The 13558-nt window shown below is 40.4% G+C and overlaps 1 protein-coding gene across 1 annotated transcript in view; it reads right to left on the bottom strand.

The window, feature by feature from the left end:
- Positions 1 to 10129: 10129 nt before the first annotated feature.
- The window catches only part of RTF1 (Rtf1, Paf1/RNA polymerase II complex component, homolog (S. cerevisiae)), a 30125-nt gene continuing 26696 nt past the window's right edge, over positions 10130 to 13558 (bottom strand). The window contains exons 15-17 of the mRNA XM_010016807.1: positions 13193 to 13288; positions 12781 to 12892; positions 10130 to 10941 (exon numbers count right to left, since the gene is read on the bottom strand). Coding sequence (XP_010015109.1) covers positions 10835 to 10941; positions 12781 to 12892; positions 13193 to 13288 — 315 coding nt within the window. The 3' untranslated portion in view covers positions 10130 to 10834. The remainder of the gene's footprint in view (positions 10942 to 12780; positions 12893 to 13192; positions 13289 to 13558) is intronic.

A 13558-nucleotide genomic window follows, 5' to 3' on the forward strand; every position in this document is an offset into this window, starting at 1 on the left:
TCTACAACCAAGCAATCAAACCAAACAGTTGCACTCATTTCCAAAGACTGCAGTCTTAGTCCTCCCACACCAAGAGAAACCCCTCAAGAAACCCACCTTTTGCTATCCTTGCTCAATGTTAGAGTTCAAAAAGCACCTGGAATTGTAACAATAGCCTGAGTGCTAATCCACTAGAAGGAGATGGGTCAAATCATGCGGCTAAGTCCACTTGCAAAAAACTGCTCCTCCCTGTATTTTGATTTTGTGTGTGTCTGTCTGCTCACTAAGAGCTACTCTAATACACTCAGTATTGTCTCAGATTTTTTTAACAGCGTAATTTCAGCCACACGACTTCTGGAACAGGCACCAGGTTTTCAAAATGCTGACCCTTCCGTTGTCTTCTGTTCACAGAGACAAGTTCCAGGTGAGCTATTTTCATCAATTGCCTTACTGAAGAACCTTGAGTTCCCTGGTGGGGTTGATTTCCTGGATGAGTGCATGCTGTAGCCATTTGCTACTTTATTTTTTTAAAGAGAGATTAAAAGAAACCTTGTGTGCTCCTCAAGGGGATGTTTTTGAATGTGCTTGCCCAAGTGCATGGTTACCATAGCTCCCTGCCATGGCTGAACGGTGCTTTGCCTTTCTGAACTTGACAAATAGATTCTTTTTAATCCTGAATGACTTTTTACAATACCACGTTGGTCTGTTCCCAGGATTAGTTTTCAGCCACAGCAGTAAGTGTAGAAATATACATATACATGTATATTGTTTTATAAAGAAATTAAAGGCAATAGTAAAGTCCAGGCACGTCTTTTCCAGAACCTAATCAAGTACAGCTGTGTTATTACAAACTTGTGCCAAGCCAGTGAGGGCATATGGAGAAGGGTGCTTACGAGAATGCACAGTAGCAACATTGCCTCCTTGCTCTCCTGAGCTCAGGGAACTGGGAAAACAAGTCCAGGGACCACCAGTGGAGCAGGCAAAGCCAGGCCCTGCTTCCAAAGAAGAGTTCTCAGGTGCGTTTGGGTCAGCCTTTGAGCATCGCTAGATCCTCTCACCCTATCCCAGCACCTCAGACCTTGCTTTCCCTGAGCCCCATGCTCCACCATAACAGAGAGGGAAAGGTGCAGAATGAATGGACAGTTGGAAAGGTTGGTTGAGGAACAACTGCTGTGCCTCCTTCACGGTTCCTGTTGTTGCCACCTCAACAAAGCACAGAGTTCAAGTGCATAAGCACAGGAGAGCAGCACAGCTTAGACCTCACACTTCATTTTTGGTGTTGCGAAAGCCCATACTCAGCCAAAGAGTTAGAAACAATTTCAAACAGCATGGACCACTCACTCTGTCCTCTTGACAGCCACTCAGTCCCTCCACTAACTTCTCCTTTCAAAGTTGAGGTTCAGATCACTTTTGATATCTAGTTACACTCATGACAAACCCCCACTTCAGTCTGGCCCTATTTTAACATCTGCAAAAAACATCTGATGTTCCGCTGTGGCCCTCTGCTACCATCCCCAACAAGTCAGGCCAAAAATACCCAGGTACTCTGAAGGATAGTGTTGGTTGAGACCTAATATGTGTAAAGGCAACCCAATGGGTTAAATCTTTTATGAATGAACAGGACTTGTTTTCTGCCTCCAAAGGTAGGTTAGCATGATTGTTCCCTTTGAAAAGTGAACTAATATCCAATGTAAATACAGAAGGATAAAATGAAGAATTTATTTCATGGCAAAAGTTAACGAGCAGGAACACAGAAAAACAAAGGGGCAATAAGCAGCCTTCAGAATTTAAATGCTCTCTAATTTTATAGTCATAACTTACGGTTAGTAAGGCATCAACAACCTTGTCATGAGCAATTACTCACTTTACGGTAGATTAGAGTGTGTCCCATTACGTATCACTTCATGGAGAGAGCAGGAGTTACCCAGGCCCTCTCTGCCCAGCATTCAAAACTTAAGTGTGTGGCAGTCTACAAAGACATCAGTCTTAGTTTTCAGGAAATAACACCAAGTAATCACCACAGGAACAGCCTTGTCCTGTGACTTCACAGTTCAGGTCAACTGTGAGTGAAAATACTCTTCATGAGCACTCTATCCAATTCCCACTGCCTCCCACAGAGCCCTCCCATCCACTGCAATGGAGGCTAAACAGATCATTATACAGTATTTGGGACTGTATGTTTTCAGGTTTCTGGGCATTCATCCCTAAAGTGTTTCCCCCCCTCATTACTCTTACCTGCCTCTGGAAGAGTACTAGTTGCTTCAAACAGATCATGCTTGTTGAAACAGGCAGCACAGTGACAGGAAACCCAGGAGTGCATTCTGTAACATTAATGCTGTAATATTAAAAGCTCTTCAGTGCTAAGCAGCAAAGGGATTTTAGCTTAAGGTGAAAGTTTTTTGTTAAAGAGCATGTTTACATGCTGTTACAACAGTTCATTCCCACTCTGGACTTCGCAGAACTCGTCACACCAGATCCTTTACTGGGGGTAAAATAATTTTACAAAATGCTAAAACTGTTCTCAGCTTGCTTTAAATTCTTTTGCCATCCCACTGCTATCTTCAGCTCCCTGTCTTTGGTCATTTGGGAAAATATTGTGGAAGTTTGCAGTGGAAGTTTGCAATGGAAGTAAAAATCAAATCATCAACTAATCCTGATGCAAAGTTGAAAATTAATGTGTTTTATTTGAAATTAATCTACTCTTTTTCAGATGAAGACAGCATTTATTCAGGTGTTCAAGTTTACCTTAATAGTGGAAAAACAATTTGCCTCCATTATAATACTTCTGAGGGGAGAGCTTCATTACACAAAGAATAGCTGCTCTCAGCTTTTCATGGCTAGTATTAAGTTTTCAAGAGTGAAGTATGAAACAAAAACTTGTATTTTTATTTTCTAGTGTTTATGCTGTACATGAGCTGCTTTTTATAGATTAAGGGGGCGTGTTGCCCTAATCAAGGAAGCCTACAATATTAAACCAACTGCTGAGCTTGTGTTTGTGCTAACTGTAGCCAAAAACCCCACTGCATTGGGACCAGCTCTTGCGAGAAGACACAGTTGTTCATAGTAATCTTCCAAAGCATATATGCGATACGAGGAACAATTTTGTTGTAACTGCCATACCAATAATCGTTTCAAGCCAGTTGCTGCATCATTAAGATGAGAAATACCAGGTATAGGTAAGCAGCAGAAGCTTTACTAGAAATGAGAAAGTGTCCACATGTCAACTGCAGAGTCACTGGTGCTCACAGATGACTTCTTCACATCACCTTGTACTCCTCCACTTCCAGTAGAACACCTGAAAACTGACAGCCACACATCTGGTTTTAAGATCTGATCTTTTACACAGGATTTCACCCTGGAAAATAATGGACGTGAGTTACCTGTTGGCAGATGTGCCACCTGGAAGAATTACAGAGAAGGGATGAAGCAGGCACCACTTATGCTGTTGCACTCAAGGGAAATACTCCTGTGCCCCAGGTGGGGTACCTCGCAATTGCACATTTGACCATAGTCATGATGGAGAACAAGCAAATGATTCAATAACAGTCCTTTCATAAAGCACGAAGTCACAGTCATCACAGATTTCAGATAAAGTTTTATCTGTTTGATTTAGTGGCACATTTCAGAGTTCTTGAGATTTCCCCCTCCCTCCTCCTAAGTGAAGATCTTTGGAATTTCTTTCAGTTCTTTCTTTCAAAGGCGCAGTGAAACAAGGCACAGTGGGCTTGTTCATGCTGCTTACAAAGGCAGATCACTCCCACCTTCTAATCAGTACTGCACCTTCCTCCAACCCACTGAACCACAAACATAAACTCCCCAAAGACTTCATGCATTTTGGTCATTGTACATATATAAACTTGGGCCAAAAAATAACCTGTATTCTTTGCTTCCACGTGCATTATTTAGCATTAAGCTGTATTTATGAACCTTGAATGTGCTTTAACAACTTGACAAAGTTGCAATTAACTCAGGGATGTTGCTCACAAGCATTTGTATGAGTAACCACCAGTTTCCCAATAAACCCATTTTGAAACTTTAACCTTCCTTAAGAATCAGTTCAGAAAGTTACTTACTGTATGATGGTTCTCTACAACATGGGTGGAAATAACATGGTTTGCTCAAACCAGGTGCCATTATTAGTCAGAGGTGGAAGGCAGCTGTCGGAAAGCAGTGCATACTATGCCTTAAAGTTTGTGTCGTATTTGTCCTCAAGGATCAGATGTTCTCAGCACTTTCCAGGTTATATCCACTCTTTCACACCCTCACTGGGGCTCAGTGTTTCTTCTGTTGTGAGGGGATTACAAAGGTGTGGAGAGACAGCAGCTCAGAATGGCATATAAATAGTTTTAGTAGAGAAGAGACTCTGAAGCCAGCTTTCAGGAATTAGAAAGACATCAGCTATTGTCAGGATCAAAAAACACAAGGAAAGTCAGTAATTTTTAATTTTTTTAAGCTTGATATGAATAAAAATATAAAAAACCCACAGAGAAAACCCCTCCATAACTATTAATCTTTAAGAAAGCAAATTACACTGCCTTACTTCATACTGCATAAGGGTATTAAGTTTCTTAAAGGATTCAGCTCACTCTTTGACACCAGGTGCCAGCACTTCTAAAGACAAAGTCCTTTTCCGTTTCCAATAATTCCTCTCATATTTCACTCCTGAAGAGAGAATGCAAAGTTAATGATAAAGAATACATTCTACCTAACTTAATCACACTCCCATTAATTGTTTGATCTATAGAAAATACAGTTTATCACCCACAGTCTGCTGGAATGCAGGATGATGAGAATTTAATAAGATCCAGTTGTTAAATTCCAGGTTCTTCGTAAGGAGAGAGCCGCTGTTCCCCAGCAGTGGGCTACAGTAGCAGAACTGCTCTTTACCTTTTACATTCAATTAAAATATATAAATTAAGAAACTGTATATTTAGAGAAGCCAGAGGGGTTTCATTACCTTTAATCAGATCATCTAGTTTCAAACTGTGCTGTTGTCTCATCCTCCCACCACACACAACTACTACACAAAGCAGACGACTACTCCACAATTACTGGAAGGCTGCTATTAGCTCCTCTTCTGTTACACTGGAGTTCTTGTTTGTATCTTGTTATTTTCACCTTCTATTGCTCCTCTAGGTCTCAAAATAACAGCTCCAGACTACTGGAAAGGTTAATGCGAAGCCGTGAGCATCTGGAGTCCTTTGTTGGCAGGAGTAGGCTGTTGTTTTCTTCCTTCTCCCTCTAGGATCCACTTGGGGTTCTTTTTATGTTTCCTAACTTGCTTTCAAATCTTTTTCTTTCCTCACTGGTCTAAAGCTCAGTGCTACATCCAAATTTATGATATATGGTGCCCTTCACATATGGTGGGTATGATTTCATTGTTCTGTTACTCCCTAAACACAGTTGTGTCCAGTTCTGGTTCTGCTTTAGAAAAATAAACCCCTCCAGACAAATAAACAAAAAGGCCCAAACCCAAACAGAACCCAAAAATAACAACAGCAGCAACAAAATCAACAAACACACACTTGACCACTGTTGAGTAACCACTCACCAATATGTAACTATGGGGTCTCCAGTCCCATACATGTGCCCCGTCATTCGTCTGTCCTTCTCTACGCTACATCCTTTGTTTCCATTTCTAAAGGTCTCTATCATATCACACCTGATTTTCTCTGTTTTGGTCATAAACATCTCATTCTACATAAAATGACTGCTTATTACTCTTATATCTATGAAACTACAGGTGTACCACACAAAGGTAAAAAAGAACTAAAACAAATGAGCCACACAGACCTGGCCCATTAGAGAAATCACTGTTACAGCAAAACTAAGTAAAACAGAGCTACAGGCAGGTCAAGAAAAGTCCAGAAAGAGAAGCCTGATAGGCCTGAGTCCTGTGGCCTTGCAGACTCAGTACTAAGCTTATGGCCTGTTACTAACAACAGTAGTACAGTATTACAGTGCTACATCATTACCATCTTCCAGTTGAACCACCACTACCCCTGACCATCTTGGTAGTCCTCCACTAAACTTGCTCCAGGTGGTTGAAATCTTTCTTGAACTGGGGAACCCAAAAATAGGACACAGTATTCTACAGCTGGTCTAATAGAAAATGCCAGACACACCATCATAAGTACTATCAATACTCACCCTGCCTTCTGTTACTTAAAGGTAACTGCAATATATTAGCTGCTCCAGGGAAGTTCCTACTTACTAGCTCATACTATTAGCTGGATACTGCTTCTTCTCAGTAGAAGGGTGAACTCTAATGAAAAATGGTCAAGTGTCTAAAGGTTGGCACATGAGAAACACCTACTTGTTATGACCTGACTCCATAGGGCCACAGGAGCCTCGAACTTCTAGACAGATGTCAAGGCATAAAGAACTCCAAGGAAGTATTTAATGGCAGGCTTTGAACAGCTGGAAAAGTTTAAGATGTCACCACCACAACTCTCCATGTTTCCTACCTCTGCAGTCCAACTAACAAAGCAGAAAATAAAGCTGCCTTTTTCTTTTTAACCCAGATAACTCCAGGTAAGAGTAAAGAAATTGCTAATATATTGATATTCCTTCAGACACTGAGCAGGAGGGGTCTAAAATCTCAAGCAGTTGATGGTGGTGGTAAGGTAGAACCAGCGAGTGCTTAACCTAAAAAATTCCAGCCCTTTTTTGGCTACTTAAGCATCTCCCAGTAGAAGACTAAGTTACTGTGCTGAAAGTAGCAAGGCTGCACATGCATAGCAAGGCAGCAGTTTAAATATCAAAATTTACAATACATTTCCCACAGTTAAGAACCCTAAAATTCAAAGCTTAAAGTAGTCTGGACAAGTGTACTATCTTCTAAGTCAAGGTGTAGAAGATGCCAAAGGCCAAATCTGAGATGATGTGCCTTTTTTACTCCCCAGTCTGTATAACCAGTGATGCATTTGTGCAGACTCCTCACCCTCAGTTTTCACCTTCTACTTCCATCTTCTGCTAGGAATGAACAAGCTATGAAGCACTTTCATCACAGCTCGTTGATTCCTTTTCCTTGGAGGCACAGTATCTTTTCCTCTGCTTGACTAACCTCCCCAAAGCCAGTTAGAAAACTGTCAACTCATCCTCAAGACCCTGTGTGCTAAAGATTCCTTGAAGACCTGGGACCTTGCATAGCAGCTTAAAAGCACATGCATTTAAAAAAAAAAAGCTCACAAGGAAGTGGAAAACTCAAAGTGTATTATTCAAAGTCATCACAAGAACACTTTGCTAATCAAATCTCACAGCTCTTCACTCTACAGTGCAACAGGCCAAGTCTTCCCGCCTGTTCAATGATAAACCTAGGGAGACAATTTTGTTTCATGGACAGCCCTAGTATGAGCTCTAGACATACACACCCAGAGAGCCTTGGAAAGTATCCGTGTGTTGGGAAAAGCCATGCAGCTCGTGGCAAGTGACCATGTCAGAGACAATTCTGTGTGTGTACGTAGAAAGGGGGATGTCACTGCACACAGGGCTGACAAACTGGAGAAAGCAGTAGAAAATTACTTATAGAATCATAAGAAAATTTGGGTCAGAGGGGAGCTCAGGAGGGGTCTCTAGACCACCCTCCTGCTCAAAGCTGGCTGAGCTACAAGCTTGAATCATGTTATTCACGGCTTAATCCAGCCTTCTCTTGAAAGACCTCCAAAATAGACACAGAATAATCTCTCTGGGCAACCTAATCCATTCTCTGACTAAGGTCTGAACTAGGACCTTAGGACCTGAGGGTGAGATTTTTTTCCTTACATCTTGACAGAACGTGTTGTGTTTCAAGTTATGCCTGTCATACGCCTCACTCTCCCCCCGAGCACAGCCTTGCTTCACCTCATTCTATAGCTTCTCTAAGTTCAGCTACGTGCTTTAGCATCTTTGATTACAAAAGTAGTCTGGATTTCCACAGGATGAACAATGTCTGTGTTATTAGTGAGATGGAGCAGAGGTGTAAGTGAGCTGACCTTCCAAGAGGCTCTGCTTGATTCTAATGATAGTTAAGAGTCATTAGAGAGTGATCTAGGAGTCAACAGCTGCCCTTGCAAAACAGGGGCTTACTTTTCATTGATTACAGTATTAGTATTTTAAATAAGATTGTCCAGACAGAAAACCTTTATCACCTCAGATCAAGGGATAAACAATCAACCTTATTAAACCAACAAACCAAGTTTATTTATAGAAGTCTGTACAATTGTGATGAACTATGCTAGGACACCAGTGAAACAAAGCAAACAAATCTCTCCCTCTCTAACAAGTGGGAGGTGTAGTCACTCACCTTTACATGCACTTAAAGGAAAAAAGATACAGCTTTCATACACAGTTTTGTAACTATTCAAGAGTAATTTCTTGATGTATTATTCTCAATATAAGAGATTTGCATGGTAATTTACTGTTACCTCTCTTAAAAACAGTATTTCAGCATAATCCAGAAATTTTGAGAGGGTACGTGGCAATTTCATAGCTGCAGATAACTAAGATTAATCCATCATTCAGGTCTGCATTCTTTAGTCACTGTTCTGGTTATCTCTACTAAAAATTACTTGTAACACTGTACAGGTCTCATTGACATTTTGGCTGCAGTACAGACTATTCTTGTGTTACCAAGTGTAGAAGTTACCTAAAACCAATACATCAAGGGCAAGCATATTAAAAACATTGACTTTGAGTTAACTTTACCTTTTGAGACCACTTGTCACTGCGCCTCAGAGCTCTGAGGCATTTCTGTGGTAAAAGCAATTCCTGAATCGCTTGATTTGGCATTTATCTCTGCACAGCATTGGAGAGTGATTGTTTGGAAAACTGGCTATTGCAGAATAAGTTTAGAATTTTTTTATTACAAATCCGTAACATCATTGAAGCTGTTGGAAAAAAAAAAAACCAAAATCATATCAAATGCATATGTACACAGTGAGTCATGATGTCGCCTATGAAGTTGGTATGGTAGATTCCATAAATTCACTCTTAAAAAGTTAAAAGTACATATACGTGAGCCTACAACTCCAGAGAAGCTGATAAAATAGGCCACCAAATAAAACAGTCTATGGTTACATATTTACAGAATAACCCACATGTGTCCTAGAAACATGGACTATTCAGTAAATAAGTAGTGGAGGACTTCGGATTATTTGCTTACATGGTAGGTAAGAGCTGCTTCATAGGTTTTCATTTTATACACAGTTCATAGTATCAATCTGCACACAATTACATGTTTCTTTAAAGCTACTGTTAAAAAAAAAAAAGGAAGAGAAAGTTAAATAAGAACTAGATTAAAGTTTCATTAAGAATCCAACAAGAAAGTATCAAACACAGGTTTAAACATAACCAGTGTGTGATTTCAGAAAAACAGTAATGCTCTGACACAAGAAGAGCATCAGCATTTTCCCTCTTCAGGGTCCCCCAGAAACATTCCTATCCAGTTCAGTGCTTAAGTTATTAGATACGTACTGGCCTGAGTAGGAACAAACACGTGCTTGCACGCTTACCTGAACGAGGGCCTCTAATCTTTTAGACTTCTAATTCTCTTTTAATTTAGTTCTTAGCCCCATATATTCAGTTGCATCTTGTTTGGAAAAGTTCTTTGTTAAATGTCACTTATATTTACACTTTGATTTTCTAAATTATTTTTTTTTTTACACCTGAGTGATAATTTAGCTGTCACCTTGCGTCCAGTCAAATATTCCATAAAGCCATACAATTCCTGTGCTAGTGTTGCACTCCACTTGTACCAGTTCATATATGAAAAATGGACATCAACTACCTCTCATACATTACCCACTGACCTTTCTACTATGTCCTTACTATGTCCTTCCCCTTCCACACAAAGTGATTTCGTTTGTTCGTTTGTTTATAGAAGCCCTGTTTAAATGGTTCACAAAGCAAGAAACAAAGCGAGCTGGAGCCCAGTGAAGACATGATGACTTACAAATACATAATACTGGAGGCTTGGAGAAGGAATTAAAGCCCAACCAATGAGCACCCCAGGGCCATCGCAGAAAAAGCTACTCCACTCAGTTACAGCTGGAGACTCCAAATGCGCTATAGATGACAAGTCCCACATCAAGAGCTGTGTGCCTCTCTCTCATCAGTTACGTGTAATTAAAAAAGGGAACATGAAGTTAAACAGCTATTATCAGCCAAGCCGTTTTAGTAAGAAGAATCACATTTAATGAGTTTCTTTCTTGCAATTGCAGATGCTCAAGTACAGCTGGTAGAAATTCAAAACAGCCGTAAAGAACTGTGACAGACGGATACAAATAGTACTGCAGCTTAAAAATGATAAAAAACACCTGAAAAAAAGTCACACGACCCTCCCAAAAAAATTTACACTTTGAACCTAAGCCAGTTTTTGAAGATTCCCTTCTCCAAAGCTAGGATGAAGGAGGAAGAAGAAGAGGAAGAAAGTGCAGATGACCTTCCAGCCACAAAGGTCTTGCGCCAATGTTTATTCACCATGCCTGTGGTGGTATGTGGGGGAAGATCATCAAGTGCTGATTCTGCAACCACCAAGACATTCCTATGGAAATCCAGACCTCAGGCTAATACTGAACACAGAGTGGACCAACGAGCTGCATCAACAAAATAAAAACAAATCTCAAACTAAAAGAAATGGGAAGACCCCAAATAGCACAGATCCACATTTGTGAGGGGGGCAGGAGGAAAGGGCAAGAAGGGAGGTCTATACAGTAAATAGTTGAATGGTTTATGTTACAGATGACTGGCAGTTTTAAAGAGTCTCTTCCCAGCTCCATTGCTGCTCCAACCCAGAAGGAAGAACTGAAAAGTGAGGAAGAAAAGGTAGGACATCGTCATGGAGCATGCAGGATCAGAAGCAGCAGAGTGGGCATGCTCAAATAAGCCCCCGCCTCTTTTTGTAGTCCTCCAAGTTCAATGATCGCCGAGGGGCACCATCTTTTGCTGGTGGAGCCTTGGAGGTGATGGCCAATGCCTTAGATTCTGTTGGGGATAAGAAAAGAGTAAGGATCGAAATACATGAAAACTACAGGCTTTTATTTGTTGCTTTTGCTAAAAACTTCACCACAAAAATCACATCTAAATTGGGTTACACCTTCAGTTATGTCCTGGGTCCAGCAGGCAGCGTGTCTGGTAGCTTATCTTCATAGGTAAAGCACGTGCAATTTTGACTCTGCTAATCCAGCTTTCTGCTGATAAGCATACTTTCATTTCTTAAGAAAACTACTCTATAGCACACTGAAATCACAATACAAACAGCCTTCAGGGTCAGTTCTGGGATCTTTGATAAATCATTATCCCATGAGAACAGCAAGCACAAAAAGAGATAATAAGCGGAGAGAAGTAGAACTATCCATGTTTACAATACACATTTCATTCAATCCCCAGGTTCTTCTGTTAAGAAAGAAGACTGCACAAAGCAAAATGCCAAAATGGGTTTCTGAGCTAAAAAAACAGAACACCCATGCTTAAACCTCTAGCTAGACTTTATGTGTCTCATGCTTTTCAGTCTCCTTCCTGGTTTTCAGTGTGCTTTAGTGCCTAATGCCTAGCCCCTGTCTGCTTGCCAACTCTCTGAAGTTTATAACTCTTGCTATCTGCTTCAGGAAGACTCCTACCTCATTCTGCAGTCTTACATCCAGACTTCCAATCCTGACCTAGTTTGGAAAGATAACTTCTCCTACTTCCCCTTCTTGACAAGGCTTTGTGCATTCTTAAAGTACTTTCTGAATTGTCCTCCAAGGAACTTCACAGCTCTAATCATAGAATCATAGAATGGTTTAGGTTGGAAAGGACCTTAAGATCATCTAGTTCCAATCCCCCTGCCATGAGCAATCCTTCCAGTAATGTTAGAAGGAATAAGCCTCATGAGTCAAATTGCACTGGTACACCCCCATGCTCTCCCTCCACTGTAGAACAGCTCAATAGGACGAGAAGAAACAGTCTCAAGCTGCACCAGGGGAGGTTTAGTTTGAATATTAGAAAAAATTTCTTCACCAAAAGGGTTGTCAAGCATTGGAACAGGCTGCCCAGGGAAGAGGTTAAATCACCATGCCTGGAGGTATTTAAAAGATCTGTAGGTGTGGTGCTTAAGGACATGGCTTAGTGGCAGACTTAGCAGTGTTAGGTTAACAGGTGGACTCTATGATCTTAAGGATCTTTTCCAAACTAAGTGATTCTAATGAGACTAAACTGTTCTTGCCACACATCCCAGGCTCTCAAAGTCAAGATCACAAAGAGAAAGGGTCAGTAAATTTGTGCCTATAAGCATACCTTCACTCCCTGCCCAGCATTTTGGTTCCCCTAAAGTTTTACGTCAATACTATCTGCAATACCAAAGTTAGGGAACAGTATCCACATAGCATGTACGCAGATTATGGAACAGAACATCAGAAACCTATTTCTGAGGACAGATATGCTTTGATTAGACAAATTAACAAAATAAGTATCAATGTAGGTATCAAGGCTTATTAAATACAATACTCTTGTCAGAGTTTACGCAAGTCTGTAAATAGGCACTGTAGACTGGAAGAATACATCAGAAAACACTCACTACCTCTTTCTCCCTAGGCATTTCGAGAAAGGATATGGGGATCTACAGGCTTTCATTCAAACACAGTACAATTGTTCTTGTTTTCTCAATGGATGTCACTAGCACACATCCACTTCTCAGTTCAAGATACTTGTCAAGACAACAAACACAGAGTCTTTGCTCCCATTTTCAAAAGCCCACCAAGGATTTTGAAAGAACTATTCTGGAAGAAGTGAGCTCTACCATTATGAGCTGGAAAATCACACCCTAAATTCAGCACGAACACCTACCTGAACTGGGAACCTGAAGATCAATCTTTACATCAAAGTCATGCACTTTGAAAAGATCTTCTGAGAGGTCACTGGCTGATTTAGAGTTCACATCTTTATCCTTCCCTTGACCCTGAAATAAAAACTACAGATAAGTCTCCAGCCCTTATCTGACCAGAGAAACAGAGATAAAAATGCTTTTTCCCCACTTCCATCACAAACATACTTAAACACGCTTAGTTTAGCTTTTATATTGCTAGAGAAATATAATTTTCTTTCCCCAAGAAAGAAAAAGCTGTTTCTTTTCTATGATAATGCTCTGCAGGATACCTATTTCTAGAACAGAAGCATGCACATCTACTATTAGTCATAAGCTTCTGGAGAAAAATGATGACAGGGGAGAAATGTAACAGAGATAAAAATGGAAACTTGCCTTACTCATGTCCTTTGGAGCATCTGGTAATACACCAGACCCATATTTTGCATTTAGCTGGGCAAGGATGGCAGCTTGGACAGCAGGATCTCTGGACTGCAGAGGGGAAAAAAGAAAACAAAAAATGAGAGAGAAAAAAATAAAGAAAAAAAAGTTTCACTGTATTTAAACCCATGAAAACTAGACTGTCATTTTGTTAAAACAGGGCTCATAGCTACGAATCTAAAACAGTAAGAGGCTGTAGATCAGTTAGCCCCATCTTCAGGATCTGAGAGACAACTGAAAACACCCTGATATCTGTGTAATGTAACAAACTAAAACCTATTCTTCAGAAAGTCTCTCTTTGAGAAAATAAATACCTTTCCT

The sequence above is a fragment of the Nestor notabilis genome, unplaced genomic scaffold, assembly GCF_000696875.1.
Source record: "Nestor notabilis isolate BGI_N333 unplaced genomic scaffold, ASM69687v1 scaffold7386, whole genome shotgun sequence".
Taxonomy (NCBI): Eukaryota; Metazoa; Chordata; class Aves; order Psittaciformes; family Psittacidae; genus Nestor; species Nestor notabilis.